Below are 23,021 nucleotides of genomic sequence, written 5' to 3' on the forward strand. Positions count from 1 at the left end.
CGTTTCTAGCAGTGTGCCAGAACAGACATGCTCAGGGCATCATCCCCACTTTGTTCAGGCAACGGTAAAAGTAAACCAAGGAAGCTTGGCTATACATTGCCATCAGATCAGTTGTGTCCATGGGAAGAGCATTTCCCTATGTAAATATGTAAATGCCCCAATATTCTCCTTGCAGATGGGTCAAAAGATCCTTATAACACAGTAACCTGTCTGCAAATGTTCATTTTAAAAGGTTCAAGTTTAACCTCCTCAAGTCAGAGGGACAACAGACTGTTAGATCCTCTAACACTGCCTTGGAGAATTCCCCTCCCTGGTTCAGGGAGAGAAGAAAGCAGTTATTTTAGCAGTTTTGACGGACAAAAAAGGTAACAATTACAAGGAAACCTGGAAGTCTTCTTCACAAAACACCATGCCAGCAAGTAAAGGGAAGAGAATTTGGGTTTGTACTCCTGCAAACCACTTATACTTAGGGCACATCCTACTGGAGTGAGCAGGGCTCCCTTGGGTGTGAAATTGTCCCCGTGTCCCTCTGCTCTGGTGCCCGTCCCCTGCAAAGGAGCTGGAGTCTTACTGTTTGCTGAGCACTGGTATCAGAGACGGGGCTGTAGGTGATCTTGTAGTGCTGTACGCGGCCCTCGGGGGGCTTCCAGTGGACCTGGAGGCTGGTGGGGCTCTCGGAGTCGATGAAGAGGTTGGTGGGTGGGCTCCGGGAATCTGTGCCAGGGATTAAAGGTGAGCAGTGTGTAAGTTTGGTAGCGGTGCATGTAAATGGGACCAGCCTCGCGTGCTTCCAGGTCCCTTCCTGAACGTTTCACTGCTCTGCTGCTGACCAGGGCTCGAAGCAGAAGCAGTCACCTCGGGGACCAGGCAGGGGAGGAAACGGAGCCTGGAGGGATGAGGATTGCCCGAGTACAACATGGTACAACTCAAGCATTCAGAAATTCAAAGCCTGGGACCAGAAAAAGAAAATAAATAAATAAATAAATCTTTGATGGGGAGAAGAGTTCCGGAAACACAAGGAAAAGAGATTCTTTGTATGTATCGTGGGCAAACACCAAAGAACAGCCTCCACAAAGACCAAACTGTACTTGTATTTCAGCAAAGATCTGGAAATAGTGTAAAAATAGCTTGATTGCTGGTTAAGCCTGGATCAAAGCTCGTGTATCATCATTTCTACTATTTCTCGGCTTTTCCTTTGTTTTAAAATAATTCTTTAAAAAAAAAAAAAAAAAAAAAAAAAAAAAAAGAGTATCCAGCACACAGCACTTTTGCCTAGCTCTTCTCACACCACCACCCACAGCCTCAGGGAGGGGACCCGTGTACAAAGCTTGAGCTACTTCCCTTTTCCTGGCCCTGCACCACAACATGTGGATGTATCCCAAATGGGTGATGGGCTGAGACATGGTCAGCAAGAACAGGATTTGCCAGAGATGAAAGCTGAGCAGCTTTTAATTATGTAAAGGCATTTCTTTCCCTGGGGTCCCACTGTGTAGTGAACTGGATCTGGCAACAGAGGCTGTTATGCTGGAGGGATTTCTCTGGGCAGGGGCTGGGGGTCAGTAAGGGAAAGACAGAGGGGGCTAAATCCATCCACTGCTCAAACACAGGACTCAAGAGCATGGGGTCACCTACTCCAGGAGTTTGTTTCCAAGCAGTTTCTTGGTCTGTACAAACTTCTGGCCTTAAACCCACACTGATATGAAGACAAAGAAGTCTTGGAAAGAGAAAAATGAACTTTTTTTTTCCCCAGAAGAGACTAAAAATGATGAGTGAGCCCTAAAGACAGCCAAGGACACAGACCCAGGCTATGAAGTTTCTATTCTGCAGTTTTACCTGCAGTGCAAACAAGCTCTTCTGCCCACCCAGCAAAGTCTGAGGTGACCTTAGAGCACACGATGAACAAAGATTATTTGCATCTTCATTGATCTTCCTTCCCGTTTTCTGGATAAAATGAGCCTACTTTTCCTGAAGCTGAACCAAGTTTTGCTGGGAGCTGAATCAGGCTGGAGGCTGTTGCTGTGCATCACCGCAAGGTAAAGCGGAGAAGAAAACAAGTGTGGGAGGAAAAGTCACTTCAACGACGCTATTATTAGTGCTGTGCTATACCTCTGCATCTCTGCTGTCTGCATTGGCTATTTCATTCAGCTGACGTAAGTGGAGGCTCTGTTTAAGTGAACAAAAGGAAAGTTAAGTAAACTCTTACAAGTCGGATTTATTCTGGAAAGCCCGCAGGCCCTGCAGAATCTGATGGCATGGATCTGACAGCCAGGGGAAAGGTCAGCTCCTGAAGCTGCCCAGGAGGAAGGAAGCACCTCTGGCACAGAGGACACCATCTGTGCTTTTCACTTGCCTCCTGAGCCTCTGCACCCTGCTCCTCCACAGGAGGAATCCCGGGTCCAAGCAAGGACTGCTTGCCCAAATGCACCTAGAAGAGCACCATCACATGGCATTTGCAGTGGGCTGAGGAAGCTCCTTTAACATTTTGCAATTTGTGCTTTAAAATAGTCATTCGCTTTTCTGAAGCCTCTAAACAGCTCTAATATTCCCTTTTTTCTTATAGAGCTGTGGGATGCTTTCGTTATTATTTTTTTCTTGTTGACATGCAGCTCCCAGGTACTTGCCTGAGGTTAGCTTTCTGTAAACAAATGCTATTGTTATTCATTATTAATAAAACCTGAGCTTCTTATTCCAGGATTGCCATTTACTCTGAGCTTCATCAGCTCAACACCAGCCTAAAAGACTATTCTGCAAAAGAGGTTGAGAGCTGAGAGATGGAGGAGAGAACTGCTGCTGCTGAATGAATTGTATTCCATTCACTGCCAAGAAAGCCATTATACAGGCAATATTAATTAAGAGGACCTCTGGGAATACCACTTTTTAAACCTCATATCCAGCCAGTACAAAATGAGATTTAGATAATGCTTCCATGCTGAGTCTGCCTACAGGATTCTCTCTCATTTTTTAAGTGTCCTCAGATGATGCATAGCTCAGCAATGATGTAGTTAAAGAAGTCCTCACCCTCCTTAGCAGATAATATTTTACTAACAGGAAACATTCATTAGGCAACACATTCAGCTGAGCACCCTACAGAAAGCCAATGCATTTTCATCAATACACGGTACAGAAGGGGAAAGAAATGGATCAGCCAGCTCATGCTTGCCCAGCCTATTTTTCTCAGGAGAAATTCAGAATGCTCAGATGGGAACCTAAATATCTGTAGCCACTTTTAGACATTCAGGTTTGGGTTTTAAGAGCTGCAGAAGAACAGATCTGAGCTGTTGGTATGTGCTTGGATCTGAGGGATCCCATGCCCTTATTTTTATTCCTGGGCTGTGGATACCAAACATCGATCACTTACTGGTCCTGTGCTGAATAGAGACCGTGTCACTTCGAGCACCATCTTTGTAGTAGGCCCAAATGGATATTTTGTAGTCTGTGTTCTTCTGCAAGCCTGGCAGGATGGCAGTTGCCACATTTCCAGCGATGGAGAGCTACAGCAGGGCAAGAAATGAGTCAGTTGAATCCCCGGGCTTCCCCAAGCTAGTTCGTGCCATCCAAAGGTCTGGCTCACAGACTGCCTTCAGGCACAAACGAGTTAGCAAAGGGCTTTGGGGACAAAGTCAACTCTTGTGGGTTGTACAAATCTAAGCAAAGGCAAAGTTCCAGCCCTAACTAATGCAGGGTAGATGCCCATGCATTGCTGGCCAGTTATATTTAACAGCTATATCAATACCATGGGACAGTGCTCTAACAAACGGTAGTCAACCTGCCATGAGCATGAAATCCATCTGCTCAGTTTCCATCCTTTAGCTGTACTGGGGACAGAAGCCCCAGTATACCCCTGTTTCAGCCCAAATGTGAAGCCTTTTATGGGAGACTCATGCATATTTGATCCACTTCAACTGCTGTTTGCACTCATACTGAAAATAAAGGCTTGAGATGAAAGAGGCCACCTGGTCCATCCCCTCCCCTGCTGCATCAGCTCTGGGTCTGGTCGTTCTCCTCTGTATGCTCCTCAGATGTCCTCATCCTTCTTGAGGAGCAGTATCCCCAAAGCAGTCACTGCTTATCACCACCATAAATACTTGAGTATTATCTTTGTCTTCTCCACAACAACTTGACATTGTGGGCTGGTGATTTTCTGCAACCCCAGATCTTTTCCTACAGAATTGCTTCTTAGCGGTTTATTCGACATCCTGTATACCTGTAGTTAATTATTCCTGCCTAAGCTTAATACTTTCTGCTTGTCCCTATTGAATTTCATCCTTGAGGTTTTTTCCAGAACACTTCTGCAATCTTCAAAGAGCCTGGAGGACTCTGACCCTGCCGCTCCTGCTTCCAGCACTCAAGGTGACGACTGCAATGTGCAGAGCAGGGCCCAGGCCAGACCCCATCTTTACTGCATAGGTAGTGGTGGTGACCTGCTGAATTTCCTGAGCCCATTAACCCCAAAAGATTTGCATCTCTCCTTGCCACTCCTGCAGGTGAGCACGGAGCCATCAAGCAGACCCAAATCCAACCCATCCTCCCCAGCTGTGCGCGGGTCCGTACCTCCTGAGGCTTCTCCCCAGCGGCTGTGCTCCATTTGATCTGATAGACAACCACGTCAGAGGCAGCAACAGCTTCCCACTGCAGCCTCAGGCTGTTCCCGGAGAGCTCGGTCACCTTCAGTGCCCGCGGCGGGGGGACCTTTACTGAGGGACACAGAAGGAAACGGAGCTGAAGCGCTGACAGCGCCTCGTCAGAGCCAAGGTGGGGAGCAGATGGTCGGGGAGCAACACACCAACCGAGCAGATGTCCGAGCCCAGCCTGTCTTTCGCTTCTTCAGGCCCAAATGACAACAGCCATCAGGACAGAGAGGGGTAAATCACTTCTAAAACCCTAATTAAGGAGGATTATTTCATTTGTGGGGAGGACATGTGTCGCTCTGGTACTGTAAAGAGGAGAACGCTCCCAAGGACACGGAGGTTAGCAACACACAGTGCTTTTCCCTCATCTGCTTCCTTTGTTTACTCCTTCCACCCCATTTTAAACATAACAGAGCTGGGCATGTACCACACAAAAAAATCAGACATTTGGGTTTTGTGCAAGGCTTTGGGTCATAACCTGCTGTTATGACCAGTCTTGAAAGCATCCCAGTTTAGACACACAAGCCAATTGTGCCACCTGTAAACAGGACAAAACCCATTTCCATTCCCTACTTACAGGTGGTAACGTTGCCAGTGATCGGGAAGGAGTCGCCTTCATCATATGTGGACCTGACACTGATGAAGTACTGGGTAAGGGAGGACAAAGGCCTCAGGACGGTGGATGTTGCAGTGCCAGGAACCTCAACCTGTGAAGGAGAAGGAGGATGAGTTAGGAGAGAAGCGTGGAGGCAGCTGCAGAGGGCAGAAGGCTGACAACTGCCTCAAAAACGCCCGTTTTGGAGTTAAAATCCTGCCAGCAGACTGCTCCCTGAGAAGAGGGCAGTGTCTGGCATCCCATAGTGGGCACTCACCTCCCCGGTGTTGCTCCCTCCGCTCGCCTCGTAGGTGACGTGGTGAGCCTTCACCGCCTGAGATGCAGCCTCCCAGCTGACACGGACGGACGCGTGGCTGAGCTCGGAGAAGCTCAGGTATCGGGGGGGACTCAAGGGCACTGCAAAAAACTCATTCACCATGGAGGAAAATATTCTCTTCATGCCACTGCTGTAGGTGCCTCTGGTGTGTCATGAAAGGTTTTAGGTGGAGAAATGGTAAAGTAATTCCCCTTTTCTCCCCCCAACAAAAAGACCTCGGGGAACAGCTCTTTCAGGAGTCATCTTTTACCAGGGGAAAATCACGCCTTTTCACAGCTCACCAAGGGATTAGAGGTCCCTTCAGGGACTGATATTTGCATAATATAAGGCAGGGTTTACGAGCCACATGCCCAATATGAGAAGTACCTCCTGTAACAGATCCATCCTGCCTGAAGGGTTTAATAACATCTTAATAAGCAGCAGCACTTACAGGTGGTTTCCTGGATGCTGGCTGGATCACTTGCATCTTCCCCATACATCGCATACACAGCGACAGAGTACTCTGTGCTGGGCGACAGCCCTTCCAGCAGGACCTCAGGCTGGGCCACCTTCACCTGCAACAAAGAGCCACCTTGGGGCACCCTTCAGCTCTGGGGGCAACCTCTGACACCATCAGCAGAGTAAAACCTTACAGAGGCACAGGCCAAGGTCCCTTTTGTATCACTAGTGACAAATGCACACTCAGAGAGGTGCTTCATACTGCTCAGGGCATCTCTGCTTCCCTTCCCAAGGGACACCAAGCACATCTGGGGTTCACATCACTTTCTCCCACCATGGTTTGCTGAGGTATCAATGTCTTATACAGAGATGTTACTGTTTTGGTGGATCTGGAGTTATCTGAAGTGAGCAGGAAGTGATTTGTTGCTTCTAAGGACAAATCTCACTGTGATTTTCCTGGGAAATTCAATAAATCAGAACAAACTGGAAAGTAGAGAGCAGAACAGCTTTCATCACTGAAAATATTAAGTTTGGAGTATCCCAAACCCCTATTCTTAGTGAAAGTCTCCCCCAGAAGGAAGGCAACATAGCAGGAAACTAGCATAGATCTGTTTGCAGACATCCTGCAGTGACACCCCCCAGGACAAAGCCCAGCTCTGGGGACATTGGGACACCAACATCCCTGAGTCACACAGCGAGAGAGGATGGAAGCAGAGCAAAGAACTTGAGGTTTTAAGTGAGAGATGAGAATCCCATTTTCCTCGGGGGCCTGGGAAGCCAGGCTTGCAGAGGAGCTGCCTGCTGCAAGCAGGGCGATAGTGGCTGGGTTGCTGCCACCTGCCGCTAACACCGCACAGCCACAGCCTGCTCGCTGCAGAAATCCACCTTGGGGACTTAACAGAAGTCTGCACAGATTTATAAAAGGCTGGGAACATTTTAATGCTGGTTTATCAGACATCCCATAGGTAGGCAACCGGAAAAAATGCTCTATATGCTCAAATAAAAATGTAAATGTTGTTTTCTTTTCAAATGTTCTGAATGTTTCAAAAAAAATGTAATTGTACACTTAAAGCAGAATACAAGCCTTAATTGCAGCTATTGCTGTGCCATCAGGAGCGGAATCTGTCAAAGAGGTGATGCACATTTGTACAGGTACTCCAGACAACTTATTAAAATGCAATGTGACAAAAGGGACCTTAGAAGTTTTTAGCAATTTTCCACTCTCTGAGCATTGTTTTGCTTTTATATGGTGTCATAGTTCGCTCTCTAAAGGTCAGTGAAAATTGCCCTAACAAATTTTTAATTAATATTTTAAGATAAACAAAACAAAAGCATTTCTCTACAGCCTCAAGGATACAGAAATTACTCTGGGAACTGCACAGATATGAGCTCTGTCCCTGGAGCCCCAAAGATTCCTGTTTCAGGTCTGCTCTCTATATAAAATGGTCACTACTTAAATCCCACATGGAGAGGGTTTCATTTTGGTCTAAAGTAACTGAGAAGAGTCCAGACAGAGCAAAACCAATATTGTTGTTATTCTCATGAGCCCTACCTCCATCGTATAGTCCTCTGCTCCGTCAGGGGCTGCAGAGCAGAGCACCAGGTACTGCGTGGCTCCCGGGGCTGCCTTCCAGCTCAGCCTCATGCTGTTGTGGCTCAGCTCGGAGACGCGCAGGGAGCGGGGGGAAGACAGAGGCACTGGGGGAAGAGAAAGGGCAGCTTCAGTGTGCAAGGTCTGAGCTCAAACCCTGCAGGGGAGTTGGGTTTACAGCAGCTACTGCAAGCTGGTGGACATCCATCCCATGTCTAACACAGTGGGATGCTCGCTTTGCAAGGAATGGGGTTATTTCATTTGCAGCCCAGTGATGGCAAAGGAGCAAGATGTTTTTAGCATGATGTGTTACTGCCATGACAGGGTGAGCTGAGCACAGTGGTGGTGAATGGTGGTGCAGAATGACATGGGTGGAAAGGGACCCCTGAAGGTCTGTGGCCCCAACTCTGCTGCTCAAAGCAGGGCCAGATTACAGAAGGATGCTCAGGGCCTTGTCCAGTCAAACACTGAACATCTCCAAGGATGGAGATAGCTGTAGATGGACCATCTGAACTACAGGGAGGGGGGAAATACAATGCCAGGCTCCAGACTGAGGTGGTTGCAAAGACAGAGCTTTGCTCACCTACCACAACCATGCATTGGAGTGATCCTCCCTACTCACGACCTACATGTGGAGGTGACGCCTCTCAGCCCATCCCCAACAGCGGTGTCATAAATAGGAAACACCGACACCAGATACTCCGTGTGCGAGGTCAAGTTGGAAAGCCTCAGAGAGGAGACTGCTCCATCTAAAATCACCTGAAAGCACAAAGGAGGGCTGTCAGGACAGGGCGGTGTCAGCTGCCCTCTAGCAAAAGAACAGCCTTCCTGGGCTAGCATGGCTTATTTGTAGCACATCTGTGCCCAGAAACACGAAGTCTGATTGCCCTCTGAATTTTCTGACAGCTCGTATCTCTGGGGAAGCTCTCTTGCCCTCCCCAAAATGAGGAGATTGGAGGCTGTGAACTTTTCTGTCTTCTAAGGAGTGGATCTGTACAAACACCAAGCATGAGCCCCTAAACCTGCTCAGAAATGAATGGAACAGTTCAGTTGGAAGGGACCTACAAATCTAATCAAGACCAATTGTCTTATCACATCAGGCCTAAACAAAAATTAAAGTATATTACTAAGGGCAATCCATCAAGTATTTGGATTTGCTTTTCCAAATTTTTATATCCTTCACAGATCAGCGTCCTTGGACAAATCTGTGTTCCCATGTATCCTGAGTCAAAACAGATGCTTTAGGGAGGGGATAATGCTGTGCAAGAGAAAACTTTGTATCGGCATGGCTTGCAGTAATTCTAGCAACATGATGTTCATCCCTTTTCCTCCTCTGTCTTGCCATTCTCTCAGCTTTTTACTTATGCATTCAGTGCTTGTTTAATTTCATCTGTTTTTCACTGATGCCCTATGATAACTGCACTCCTACCCTCATCTCTCCATCTACTTGAGCCTACCAAAACCCCCAGCCACTGCCTGGAAGGCACCGCAGCCTCGGATGGCCAAAAAGGCCCCTCACCTCCTTGGGGGTGCCACCCTTCGATGGGTAATACACAATCCGGTATTTCTTTGGTGGTCTCAGAGGAGGACTCCAGGTCAAGTGCATGCTCTTAGAGGTCACAGCTGATATTTTAAGGTCAGTGGGGCTCAGCTGGAGACCCATATCTGTGGGGATATCTTTCACAGTGCTACCTAGTAATTAAAAACACAATTACTTTCTCATATTCAGACTTCTCATACCAAGCATACTTCCTAGCTCATAAATACGAGTAACATTTTTCAAACCAAGTTGCAGTCCCCTTTCCTAAAGAGCACAGAAACAGTTCCAAACTGCTGTTAAATAAATATTTTAAAACTGGGCACCCGGAACATAAATACTCCACAGAGAACAGGCTGTGCATTTTGCTGAGAGCTGGGAATATTTTTTCAACAGAAATCTGTATTTTTGCATGTATTCAAAAGATGATTTTTCAATTATAAAGGTCTGTTAAAATTAAATATAAGACTATCTTGATTTTTTTTTTTTAATGCAACACATCTTTCTTTAGGCTAACCTGCATCTGTGAAAATATGTCAAAACGTATTTTCAAAAAAACATCTAACAAGTACAAATTAATAAGAACGAACGTAATTATTTTTATTAATCTCCAGAGTGTTAAAATAAAAGTCTGCTTGAAAGTTTGGCTTTCTTGCTCTCCTTAGGCAAATCTTAGAGCAGAGAGAGATGGAAATATGTACATGATATTCCTCCTGAGGAATCTAAGCTAACATCTGGAGTAGCTCTTCACTCCCCTGTTCATCACACAAGCTGCCCTCCAGAAAAAAAAAGAAATAATAATAAAATAATAATAGACTGGTTTTAACTTGAAGATTCCTTGGAGATTACTTAAAGGGTGGGAAAAATATAGTTAGATATTTTGCTATCTCCTCTTCCTATTTCTTCCACACACTCTCCCTAATATTAGCCCCTTTGCTTTTTCTTCCTTCTGTTAGTTGGAAGAAACTTGGGGAAGAACGTGGTCACAATATATTTATCACACAGTAGGATAATTGGGACTGAATAGAAGCCCCCTCTTCCCTACAGTGCTAATTATTGCTAGTTATTGGAAGAGCTGCGTCCAGAGGGTCTTGTAAAAGACAATGGCCAACATGCTGACATGGCAAGGAACATTTTCAGGCAGCAATAGGGCAGAGAAGGGGGATCAGCATGGGAGGAGAAGAGCTAGATGGTGCTGAGAAGGTGGTGGAGCTCATGGATGGATAGGTGTGAGAGGATCGAGCAAGGAATGAGGCTGGCAACAGGGAGAAAGCTCAGCCCTCGCTGAGAGGTTTCACTTCACCTGCATTTTCCTTGCTCTTCTCCTTGATCCTGGCGCACAGTACCCGGGTGAGCCTGCCGACCAGGTTGCTGAGCAGGGGGAAATCCAGCACATTGTACACTGTGAGCTCCAGCGGCTCCGAGGCCACCTGCTTCAGCTCGGCCTCGTCTGCGTTCTTCACCCCTGCGAGCGGAGCACAGCACCACGCTGAGCACAGGCCTCAGCCGGGAACACCTCCTGCCCCTGGCCTGCAGCAGACAGCTGAGTTTGCTTTCCACTGCTAGTGTCAAGGTCATCTGAGCATTGCCCAGGGATCCACCTGCTTGTCCGAGTCCAAACCTTAACAGCTCTGATCGTCCCCTTCCCCCCTTTGATCTTGAGTTATCTCAAAAGCACTGCAAATCCTGATGTCTAAGGACAAAACAATGTTTTTTCCTCTAGCCAGAGAGGAAAAGCACAGAACCCAGACAGGACCAGACCTCCAAAAGAGATTTCAGCTGTTAATCCATCATGCTGCCCGACACAGCTGAGGCTCAGCAGCTAAACTCAGTCCATGAAAGAAATCCCAGTGCCAGCCATTTAGGTATATAGCCCCATGTAATAAACCCTTGCTTCTGTGTTCCCAACATAAATGAGCACGTAAAGTATTGGGGATTGCAATTTTAGGAGAGTTTTCTATGTAAGTTTATTGTCTACATATTACTCTTTAGCAGACTTTAGTCTTCAAGGACAGAGCTGCTCAAAGACCATTTTCTGTCTCATTATTACCGCCAGCTAGTGAAGAGCAGATAACATTATTATTCAGAGAAATTGGAAGTTTGAGAGGCAGTAATTACAAAGGAGCTCTCCTGTCCTCCCCAATACAATGTTCTCTTGCCTAATTCCACAGCTGAGAACATTGTTCTCATGGCACAGGTTTCTAAGACTGGCAGAAGTCCTTACAGATTGGAGGTGAAAAATCTCTCATGTGAACAACTTTGTTTTCTTGCTTTCTTAACTAAAGCCCCTTTGAAGACACTGCCTGTGCTGAATAAACGGCTTAATTTTCTTCTCTCAGACACAATGTAACATGGTCCTACTTACTACCTTCACAACTTCAGGATGCTCTTATCCAAGCTGAAGGAACATAGCCCTCAGCATGAAGAAGAGTGGAAGTGGGTTGGTCCTGTCCCACAGATGATCAATGGCTGTGATCTTACCGATGGCAAATATCTCTATGCCCATGTTTTTCAAGGTCTGAGCAGCCAGGTTGGCATCATCCTGGGATTTTCCATCAGTCAGGAGGATTACCAGTTTCTCGGCCTCCAGCCGGGCACCAGCATCTGGTTTCAGGTTTTGTTCCAGGACGTGGGTCAGCGCCAGGCCTGGGGAGGAGGACAGAGGGATGGAGTGCCACAGCCTGACAGACAACTCCCAGCCCTTATTCTTCTCCCTGCCCTCAGTTGCCTTGTTCCCCATGGAAGATGCCATCCCATCTAGCAGAGATCTGAGAGATGGGGTTACCTGTAAAGGTGTTGCCACCTTTGTACCGCAAATTCCTCACTGCCTCCAGCACTTGCTCCCTTGTGGTGTAAGCACCCAGGTCCCACTCCGTGCGGGGATCACTGCTGTACTGGGACAGCCCTGGGGAAGGAAAGAGCTATTGGCATCATGCAAGACAAGATAAGCTCCTGTTTTGGGTAGGAGGAGTCAGTTTGGCATGGTAGGGTGACACAAAATAAAAATTGGACTGGGGTGAGCAGACCTGGCTACTAGCTCCACGTCTCTCCATGGTGGTACTTAACCCTCGTGGTGCTGCTCTGAAGCATTTGATAAGGCTTCAGTGTTATTCAGGGTCAAACTAGCCAGCAGGAAGGATTTGCACTGCCCAGTTTCACACACAGCCTGGGCAGTGCCATCCTCTGGGTTTAGCATCCCTCAGAACTGGAAGCGGCACCATTCCCAGCTGAGCCCACAGCATCTCCACTGTGGCATTGCCACCACATCCTTCTGTGCCGTGCTCTGTAGGCTGAGCATCCCATCAGAGACAGGCAGCAGACCCCAAATGTATCTCAGCATCAAGCCCTCCCTCAGCACCCGACCGGGTGCTGCCCATGCAGCATTTCTTCTGCTCACTGCACAGCTGTTTCTTGCATGCTACAGGGTGGGAAAGTGTCAAGAGAAGCATGCAGGACCTCAGCCTAAAGGAATAAAAGCTCCTCAGGGAAAGCAAGCTCCCTTCAAACACAGACTGTATTTCTGGAGGGATTTCCCAAGGTCAGGAAACAGGGAAGTGTCCTACCTACTCTTATCTTGTCTTGGGCAATGCTGAATGGGGAAATTAAAGTGCTCAGGAACTCCTTAATGAGCTTGAAGTTGCTGCGTCCGATGCTCCACGATCCATCCACAAGCAGGACGATGTCAGTCATTGCAGATGTGTCACACTGAAATTGGGAACCTGCAGGGGAATAACATATGACATTGAGAGAAGAACTGTAAAGGAGGAAAAACACTTCAGTTTTAAGATACGAAGCAAACCTGCAGCATAAGACCTTGTCTGGACGGCAGATTGGACTGTCTGCCAGGCTGACACATCCCAGCACCTTGGAAAAAAACCCTTGGCTAAGGGCAACCACCTCAGTACCAAGAAGTTGAGTGGTGAGCAGCTCCATTTCCTCAAAGAAAGGGTTAAGCCTGCCAGGAAGAGCATGCCTTGTCCAAGCTCTGCTCTCTGCAAGCTGTCAGCTCCATTACATCTCAGCCCCAGCCCTTGCTTCCCTTCTATCTAGACTAAGTCTCCAAGAACTGCAGGTGATTGCTTAATTCCATTCCATCGTGAGATCCCCTGTGGGCTGTAATTATTTTGTGGCTTTATATTAAATCCCATCTCTCTGTAAAAACCCGCTGGCATCACAGCTCCTCCAGCCCTGCCTTTCTCCCCACCCCAGGCCTGCAGCTTAACAGAGGATAAGATAGGGCATGTTGCTGATCGACTGCATATTCCCTGAGTATTTTTCAGATATTTTTTTTTCCATCTTTGGTAGAGGGAAATGGATAACTGCAACCTGCTGCATCAGGATGGCAAGGGGTTACTCTCCTCTTATCTCATGGCCATGAATTCCTGCTGCTCTCAAGGGACCAAATGGGGATGCTCTGCTCAATGCCATATCCACCACTTCACAAGTGCTGTGAGCCATCTGCCCTGCCACATCCTCAGCTGGGGCATCTGAATGTTCAGCATGGATTGGTTAGCTGGGAAATGTGAAGGATGAGACCAGGAGGTGGAGTGGGTTGGGTAAGGAGCACCTCCACGTGCTTCTCCCTGCTGAAGGCATGGAAGGGGCCGTGGCTTGGGGTCTGTTGGAGAACAAAAACTTGCATGGGTCTGTCTGAAGCAGGGAGAGGTGGCAACGTGAATAGGGCAAATAGAGGAAAATAAGTTAAACCCTCTCAGAGGAATTTTTGTCCTAGCTCCAGTTTGCCTTTAAATCTGTGATGTTTTGCAGAACTCCAAACTTCTGCAACAATCCCTGGCAGTTCCCCAATGTATGGCTTAACAAATCGGAGTGGTAGCAGCAGCACCTGTAATCCTAAAATCTCGGTGACAGAGAGAGGGCTGGAGGTCGGGGGCTCGTATTTAACAATCATTGAAGAAAACAGTGAGAAAGAAGGAGCAGGACATTTCTGAAACCCCTCTCACCTCTCCTCAGTGAATCCTTTGTGGGTTTTTCTTTTCCTACAGACTCTCGCTCCGAGCTTGCAGGAGTGTGCTGGGATGATTTTGGGGCTGGTGGTGGTGTTTGTGTGACACTGGCCTCTGCATGGAGCTGGCTTCTCGTGGCTTCTCCTGAGCCCTTGGGCTGAGCCCCCTTCTGCCTTTTCTTCTCAGCTCTGTCCTTTGCTGTGCTCCAAATAGAAGAAAAAAAATAAAAATATTTTTTTTTTCCCTTGTGTTATCCCCATGCAACCTGTGTCTTACTGAAAGAATGTCCCTGGCAGAGCAAAACCCCTGAAAGCTTCCATATCTCCTGCTCACTGGCAGCATGGTAAAGGCTCAAAATCCATCCTCTGTGACTGCAGGACGGTCTGGGCACCCACCTGGCTGCACCAAGACAGCGTTTGGGGGTGGAGGGGTGGGCTCTGCGCCCCCGCTGTGCTCAGCTGCTGGGCTCCCCATGGAGGTGAGATTCTTTCCCAACGCAGCTCCCGCGTTCCTTCGGTTGTTTCTAGCCTGGGATGCATTTTTGAGGTCCTCTACTGTGGGACAAACAAAAATAAGAAGTCATTCCAGTCAGCTCCATGAACCATGGTCCATCCCTCATCCCCTGGGTCTCCACCATCCCCCTGTTCAAGCTTGCAACCAAAATACCAAAAGGCTCCATAGTGGCATATTCTACAGGGCATATGCCAGAGCTGTACCTCCAGGAGCTCTCTGAATGGTAAAACGTAGCTCTTCCTACTTACTCACAAATTTCCTCTTGGCAAACAAGGCTTCCTGGGAGCCGTTGAGCACGTAGACCTGCAGTGTGTATTCCTTGGTAGGGCTCAGCCCCCCCACGGTGGCTTTGGGAGTCTTGGTTTTCAGCATGACTTCTTGCTCCGAGTCCCCTGAGGTGGGATGAAGCCACAGCTCAGAAATTGCTAGAGCTTAAATTTAAGCTGACAGTAGAAAAAGCGCCGCTAAAATGCCGAGAATGTCTGGCTGGGGACCTCAGTCAACTCTAATTTATTTTTTAATTCTGCGCATCTCTGATTTTGAATCTTTTTTCCCCCATCCAGAGCTGAGAAAAACTTTTTTAAATCCCTGCTACGTGCCCAAAATGGAAAACCAGTTCCCACCCAGCATTAGCGTAACTCCCACTGACTTCTCAAGGAGATGCTGCCTGAAAACCCAGTCTTCGGAGGGCAAAGGTTGGGCTGCCGCCACCTAGGAAAACATCCAGCCAAGAGATGTGCTTGATGTCATGTGTGGCAGGGTGAGGAAGTGGCCTGACATCTCTGGAGCTCCGAAGTGGCACCTGGGACTCGTTTTTACTTATTGCAGCTGCTCTTGCTGTGCTCTCTCTGTAAGTCCCATGTCTCCCTAAAAGAAGCTGTCCTCTGTGAGGAGAGGGATCATTTTTGGGACCAGCACTACCTCCAGACCCCTCCTGCTGCAGGGGGTCTTCCAGCCATGCCTCATGTCCGTGAGCCTTGCCCTGGGGCTGCGATGCAGCTGGAAACTGGGACGTTTCTGCCTTGGCATGGCAGCAAGCAGATGGAGCGAGGCAGCTCTGCAGAGCAGCAGCCAAACGCTGCACTACGTCTGCGGGGAATCTTTGGGACCACAGCAACAAAACAAAGCAAGGGAGGCAAAACAGCTCCCTAAAAGCCTGTTCAAGAAAGATCTACGAGCCTTTAATCGTGCAGATGGATGCATTTCTGACCCCACCGTCCCCAGGGCTGGAAACGGAGCTCCCCAGCCCACGCAGAGGGAAAGCCTCAGGCATGTGCAGGCTGGGGGATTCCCCACGTTCCCGGGATGCTCATCGCTCCCCGCCACCGTGCTGAGGCCCGAGGAGGAGCAGGGCAGGGAAGGAATGAGAAACCTCCAGCTCCGGCTGGGCAAACAGGTGGGGGCTGAGCTAAAAGCAGGCGGCTGAACACGAGCATTGCTGGCCCTGCTCTCCCCACCCAGCTGGGGAAGTGGCTGTGACTGGAAAATAAATGCCAGACGAGGCTGGGGTTGCCTCCAGACACCAAGGGACGTGGTGTCCTTCCAGCACCACCGCCAGAAGCCGGGGGGAACAGGAGCTTGCTGGGGGCAGGGAGCCAGAAGGCTGAGCAGCCCCTCTGTGGGGTCAAGGACATCCTATCCTTGGTGGAGAGCAGGGAGCCCCCTAATAAGGCCAGAAAGACCCTGATGAGGGCAGACACTGCAGCAGTGACTTGTCCTGCCAGTTATAACCATAGCACCATGAATCTGTTTTCTGTTTTCTGCTCCACTTTCCCCCAAGGGGAACAGGGCTGAATTTCACCTCTCTTTGAACAAGCACTACAGATTGAGTCCATGGTGGGCAGGAAGGCTCCTTGTCCACCCTGCACGAGCAGGTAATTAGCACTTAAAACCAGACCAGCCAACAGGTAATTCCCTCTGCCTTATCTCACCCCAAGCACCAGCACTATTTAGACCCCCCCAGTCCTACTGTCTTGGTCCCTTATGCCCAGATCAATTGTCTGGGTCCGACATCCCACGTGCTCGCACATACCTGCCATGGGTTTCACCCGCACTTTGTAGCCGTTGATGTTCCCCTCGGTCTCTTTCCATTTCATCTGGAGCCTGTCTTCCGAGAGGACCGTGAGTTTCAGGCGGCCTGACCCTGGGGAGGAGGAGCCCCTGGGTGTCCGTGCTGTTAGGGATGTGATTCCTCCCTCTGCACACACCCGCACAAAACACCCCGCACGCTGCCTTCTCTGAGGATTTGGGGTCTGCTGCCATTCAGAGGGGACCTTCACCATCCCATCTGAGTGCTCAGCATCCCCTGACACCCGTCTGCCAGGAAACCCACCAGGGGCCACCACGTGAGACCTCACTGAGCTCTGCTGCCACCAGGAAAAGCAGCCCAGCAGGAGGTGAGGGCTTCTCTGCACCTCTCTCACCCTGGAAGACACCACTGGGAGCTTTCATGCAGTGTGTTTGGTTTCAGAGAGTGTGTTAGTGCAGATGTCTGAAATGGAAGGGCAGGAAATAGATAAAAGGGACAAACAAGGCTCCTCAATGGGCTCAGGCTGCTAAAAAATACAGGAATTCCCCAGGTGATGGATCCCATCCTGCAAAAAGATTATTTCAGGGGCAGCTCCAGTCTAGAAAGAGGGAATGGGAGAGAGAAAGAAAAAAAAAAAAAAAAAAAAAAAAGGCAGGAGAAAGGAATAAAGAAAACTTGATAAAGTGCAAATAACAGCTCCTGGCAGGACCATAACTCACACGCACCAGCTTGTGCCAATTTGTAGGAAGCAGCAAACTAAAATGGCAAATTCTGATGAAAAAAAATAGTACAGGACAAGGAGGTAAAACAAAGAAAGAGCGTATTCTGTTATCAGCTCCAGATTTGGCAGAGATCTGTTAAAGCCCAGCTAAATGTCTCAGCCCATGTGTCACTTTGAGTCAGTGATTCCTTGGTGAAATGCAGCCGTGCTGTCACACAAATGTCGCCATATGAAGGTTTTTCACTTGACTGGCTATAGGATGGCAACTCAGCAAATTTACTTCCCTTCCTCCCTGGTCCTGTGTCTACATCTGCCTTTCCAGCAGGCTGCCCTAATGTGCCATGAGTGAGCGCATCCTTTGCCTGCATGGTTTAAACATCTGCACTCAAATGCCCACTTCGTCTGCAGTTGTTACCAATCTCTTTCCCTTCATCATTACTCATAAATAAAAAATAAAATAAAAAAATAAAATAAAAAAGCTTAAGGTGACCCGAAGCATCCTGCTCAGTACTGGCAAACCATTTGTGCTGCACAGGACTCCTCAGGTCCCTAATCTGGTTTTGCATGATGCCAGCCATCTCCTGACAGTTTTGCCATGAATTCAGAGCCCAGGAAAGCAGTGAGAGCTGGCAGCGAGGACTTGCTTGTCCCAGCCCTGTGTCTGTGCCCTAATATTTCCTTGTGGAGACTTCCTGCAGGCTGCCCAACAAGCACACAACTATCCGGGGGGAACAAAGCTCAGATTCACACGTCACCCCAGGCGAATATGAAGGGGAAGAAAGAAAACATGGGGAAGAGGGAAGAGGGGCAAAACCAAATCCCAGAGTCACGCCTAAGAGAAGTGGTAAAAGATCAGGGAACAATGAGGGGGATTCATAGTCAGATGAAACATGGAGCTGTCTCCTTCTGGATGAGCGTGGTCCAGCTCCTCGGCCGTTGCTCTAGAAGCCCAGCAAAAAGGCAAGAATGTCCCCAGACAGATGTGAAAGGACAGCATCCTCTGAGGCGCCATTATGTGCTGGATGCAAATGAACCCCGGTGCCATGAAAGCTCCACTGTTTCTCTGCCCCGTGTTGGATGTGAGCTGTTTGATGCTGTAACCTTGCTCTCCAGCGGACAGGGAACTAAGCCCAGACACATCTGGGAGATGCATGGCGTGGAGATATGTCTGTCCTGGCTTTGATGTGCACTCACCACCTTGTACTGATCCCTTCCACAGAGGTTTATATGAAATATAAAGGTGGACAGGATATGGTGAGATGCTATAGGTATTTTCTGCTCATTTATGGCACTGTGGGAGCGCTGCATGGTACAGGAGGATTGCACCTTGCGTGCTCTCTTACCTAAATGTTGCACCAGGTGTCACCATACAGCTCCACAGCAATAGTTTCAGAGAGCAGGACAGATGTGGCAGCTAACAAACCACCACTTTTTCTCCCCAGTTCTCAAGCTCCAAATGTGTATCGGATAAGCATCCCTCACTCCTTACACAGGCTGAAATGCATCCCCGGTGCAAGGGAGCGGCGCGCTGAACTGCTGCCAGCGATGAGAACAGGCACTGCAGGGTGGGTGGGATGGGGATTCTCCCCCAAAGGGCCCCCTGATCTCCCATCGCTCTTTATACATAGGAATGGGCTGCTTGGAGCTCCACCACCACAAGGGCTGGGGCTGAGCTTCACCCAGGGGGCAGCCGGACCCCACAGGATGCCCCCAGCGCTCCCCCCAGAGCAAGGGCGGACGGCTCCTTACCTTGGCCCCCTCGTCCCCAGACGTGGCTCGCCACGGGCAGGCAGGCAAAAAGAAAACAAGTGCGAATCAGCATGGTGACCAGGACCTGCGAGATGGCAAAGGTCAGGAAGGAGGAGAGCAAGGGACATTTCACCACATCAAATCTCACCTGCATGAATTCTTCCACCCTGGAATCCCCTCTGCTTACCTATCCCCCATGTAGTAACCACCTGGGCTTTCCTATGGCCCTGGGAACTGAAGCCTGTTGCTGTGATTTTTATTTTTATTTATTTATTTATTTATTTATTATTATTCTTTTATTTTGGGGCAGGAGTGTCTATTTTCTCTTGCAGTCCCCAGTGAAGGGCCCACAATCTGAGGCATACAGCACTGACAGCACTAAGAGGGTGGATAAAGAAGGACATACTGAATTTTGCTGCTGGTTATGGACATTATCACGTCAGAGGATCAGTTTGCCTTAGAAATAACCTCTGCAGTGCTCCCAGAGCTGGCTGGCTGAGGACAGCCACTCCTCAGCACTCACCCTACAGCTCATGGACCTCAAGGACCTTGTCTTTGCTGGCCTGGATATAGGGTTTGTTCAGTATGGGTCAGTAAAGTCAGACCAGCACAAAACCACCCTAACATATGGACATGGAGACTCTCCCTGGCCTCAGCCTCAATATATACCAGATTTAAAACACGTTGGCCTTTTGCAGTGCATCGTTGGCATCTGTCATTTTCGTGCTGCACAATTCAGCCTCATTGCTTTTGGCACAATCAGACCACACACGCAAGTTTCCCCCACTGCCATCTGCAGTGACTTTTCACTTCTCTTCATTCTGACGGACAGGTATTTACAGGCTCCTTGCAAATGCCTATTTCTCCTCCAATACGTCAGCTTTTTAGGGATTTCAAGGAAAAATGAATATGCACATGGGTGACCTAGCCATGATCTCCTGCATTTTAAATCAGTTCTAAATTGTAAGAATGAATGGAAAAATATGCAAGTTGTAACAGAGAGATGTTAACCACGCTCCCCCTGCACACACACTCATGCATGATACTCAGTCTGTGATATATATATATATATTTTGATTGAAGATCAGGTTATATGGAACAACTGCCATGTAACTGAAGCCCTTAGCCATGGGAAATACTCTTTTTTTTTTTTTTTTTTTTTTTTTCCCCAGCTAATAAAGTGAAGTCATTGCTCAAAGAGAAGCAGATTACAGGTGGCTTTCAGGAATCTGGCTGTGCTCTCCAGAAGAGCAAAGCCTGCCCTTGCTGCAGAGGTACGTGCACCAGGCAGGAGAGACAGCACAAATGAGCCTTTCAGTCAGGGTGTTTGTCAAAAATGCAGACATCTTGCAATGCCACCAAACTGCTCTTCACTTCCATGCCACTTCCCTGTGGCTCTGCTGGCAAACAGGGAGCCAGCCCCCAGCAAAAGCAGTGGGCTGGGCAGGATTTTTGTGCTAACCAGGGCTATACGAGATCCAAAGGGCAGTGAAATAAGCATGTGTGCATCTGCAACATGCACTGAGCTGGGCTCCTGCAAGGTCACAGCCAGCCAGGAGCTTCCACCCTGCTGTGCCAGTAAGGATGAATTCTGTATTAACACAGAACTTCAAAACCATCCGTGCTTTGCCTCTTCTTCAAGTTCCATTTTCCTACCAGTCAATCAGGTATAACAAATAACCTGTTTGAGATGGTGGAGGATGAGAGCAGCAGTTTCATTGCCCAGCAGGGCTACTTGCTGGGCACCAAGCCCCCACCTGCATCCTGTAGCCCCTTCCCATCCATTCCTGCCCATCCACAACCCAGGCCAAGCTGTGGTCCCCAGAAAGGGGGGGGGACCACGGTGACCTCAGCCTGGTGGAGTGCAGGGAGCCTCCGGCACGCCGATGCCTCTCTCCTCTTACTCGCTCAGGGAAGGAATTTGGAGACAGCAACACATGGAGCATGTGGTGAGTATTTCCAGGGCCTGGAAAATGGGAGGGGGACACGCACCACTTCCCGTTTGTCCCAGCTGCATGCTCGGAGGGGATTTGGAAGTTAAGGCAGTCTGAGATCCCCTTATTTGTACAGGAAATTTTTTAAATAGTCACTTTAATTAAAGAAATAATAATAATAATTTCTAAGCAAAAACATCCCTGCAGTGTTTTTAAATCAGCACAGCTGGAAGTGGAAACTTTGGGGTACTGCGAATTATTTGTGTTCTCCACAGCCCCAGAAGCTGGCTAATGGTTTAGGGACAATTCTGCCCTTCCTTATCCCAGAGGATGTCACCTCACAGCCCACGCACAGGGGCAGCAGCAGGGACTGTCCTGCAGCAGACAGGCACCTGCCCACTGCAGGGAGCAAACCTGTCCCATGCTCCCTAGGAACTTTGCTAATTCAAGGACCTAAAACAGACTAAGAAGCCCACCATTCATCAAACCCCTTCTGTTCTCTCCTGGAAATCTGCATTTCAGTTCCACTAGTGAACAAAAGCCCTGTTACCCCAGCACCAGTCCCAAAGTGTAAGGGACGATGCCTGCTTCAAGGCAGAGCCTTGCAGGTCCCCACAGCCCAGGTAGGCTTAGAAACTTTGGCTTGGTGCAAACCCACACCGTGCCCACAGGTGGGAGAAATGCACCTAGAGCTGCCATTGCCAGCAAACCCTTCCAAGCACTGTCCTTTTGGCAAAAAATTCCTGCAAGCTTTACATCACAACCCACAAAAAGGGAAAAAAAAAAAAAAAGAAAGAAAAAAAAAGAAAAAAAAGACAAATTGACTGCATGTCTCACACTCTAAAAGAACCAAGTGCTCTCTATAAAGCAGTCCTGGTGATATTCAGACCTGGCCTGCAGCAAACAGGAGACCTGAGGTCATCAGGGCTGCTGCCATCCCTCAGGGCAGCTGTGCTGCATTGCTCCAACCTTCCCACAGCTGGAAACCCTGCTGAAGTTCCCTGCTCCACCAATACCGACCCCAAAACAAGGCAGCCTCTCTTGCACCCCCATCCCCACACACGGAGCGAGCCACAGACCTGTGCGCGGCAGCGCGGCTCTCCTGCAGGCAGCCGCAGGCGGGACGGATCCTGCTACATCCTCAGGTCCTGGGAGAAGCAGCCCTGGTGCTTTGGCTGCTTCTCAGCATGGTGAGGGAGATCTCAGCCCCAGACGTCAGGCCAGCAAGAGAAGAAGGAAAGGGGAGGGAAGGGGGCAGCGATTCCCCCACCTCCCTGCACCACGCGGCAGAGCAGCGGCCCGGACACGCAGCTAAATAAAGCACGCCCGGGAAGCAAGAGCCTGTTTCTGCGAAAATCAGCAAACGGCTCGCAGTGTTTTTGCTAACTACATGCTAAATCTCCATCTAGGAAGCCGCGCACTGATTTCCTAGAGCTCAGCAACAAGTCGGGGCTCCCACCCACTGTCATGCTCGCGGGGATGAAGTCAGCCCAGCCACATTCACATCCCATTAAATACTTCTGAGAGCCCGGCCTTTGCACTGAAGGCTAATTGTCTGGCGTTTGGCTGAGGAAATTAAGCACATCTGGAGGCTTTGCAAGCCCAGGGCCTGAATCACGAGCTGGCGCTCCAGCTGTGCTCACAGCCCTGACCTCCGGCAGCACGCGCGCTCCTGCCCCAGGAGAGCCGCCCCGCTCCGTGCCAAGGCTTGGTCCAAAAAGATTTTCTCCCCGCTGCCAGGAACGGAACAACTGACAGTGGTGTTTCTCCTTACGACTGGAGACCAGATTTACAGCTGGGTCCCTGGGGACTGACAGCATCGGCCTCACACTGCAGCAGTGCGCTGCAGGAGAATTGTATCACCCGTTCTCATGGAAACTCAGGCAGCTTTGAAAGTGTCAGATGGAAAAAAATCACCGTTTTAAGATATTTTTATACATTAAACAATTACGTAGTACTTCGTTGAAGTTTGGTTTTATAACCTA

General features: G+C 48.9%; 1 protein-coding gene across 1 annotated transcript in view; it reads right to left on the reverse strand.

Moving 5' to 3' along the window:
• Positions 1 to 22,212, reverse strand: part of COL20A1 (collagen type XX alpha 1 chain) — a 43,781-nt gene extending 21,569 nt beyond the window's left edge. Inside the window, exons 1-19 of the mRNA XM_082773672.1 lie at positions 22,116 to 22,212; positions 19,103 to 19,187; positions 16,636 to 16,746; positions 14,852 to 14,995; positions 14,486 to 14,644; positions 14,088 to 14,288; positions 12,690 to 12,845; positions 11,912 to 12,031; positions 11,608 to 11,772; positions 10,430 to 10,591; positions 9,109 to 9,281; positions 8,219 to 8,348; positions 7,551 to 7,696; positions 5,991 to 6,114; positions 5,501 to 5,640; positions 5,206 to 5,335; positions 4,552 to 4,694; positions 3,359 to 3,491; positions 572 to 714 (exon numbers count right to left, since the gene is read on the reverse strand). Coding sequence (XP_082629798.1) covers positions 572 to 714; positions 3,359 to 3,491; positions 4,552 to 4,694; positions 5,206 to 5,335; positions 5,501 to 5,640; positions 5,991 to 6,114; positions 7,551 to 7,696; positions 8,219 to 8,348; positions 9,109 to 9,281; positions 10,430 to 10,591; positions 11,608 to 11,772; positions 11,912 to 12,031; positions 12,690 to 12,845; positions 14,088 to 14,288; positions 14,486 to 14,644; positions 14,852 to 14,995; positions 16,636 to 16,746; positions 19,103 to 19,175 — 2,553 coding nt within the window. The 5' untranslated portion in view covers positions 19,176 to 19,187; positions 22,116 to 22,212. The remainder of the gene's footprint in view (positions 1 to 571; positions 715 to 3,358; positions 3,492 to 4,551; positions 4,695 to 5,205; positions 5,336 to 5,500; positions 5,641 to 5,990; positions 6,115 to 7,550; positions 7,697 to 8,218; positions 8,349 to 9,108; positions 9,282 to 10,429; positions 10,592 to 11,607; positions 11,773 to 11,911; positions 12,032 to 12,689; positions 12,846 to 14,087; positions 14,289 to 14,485; positions 14,645 to 14,851; positions 14,996 to 16,635; positions 16,747 to 19,102; positions 19,188 to 22,115) is intronic.
• Positions 22,213 to 23,021: the final 809 nt, after the last annotated feature.

Source organism: Aythya marila, assembly GCF_965140915.1.
Source record: "Aythya marila genome assembly, chromosome: 16".
Classification (NCBI taxonomy): Eukaryota; Metazoa; Chordata; class Aves; order Anseriformes; family Anatidae; genus Aythya; species Aythya marila.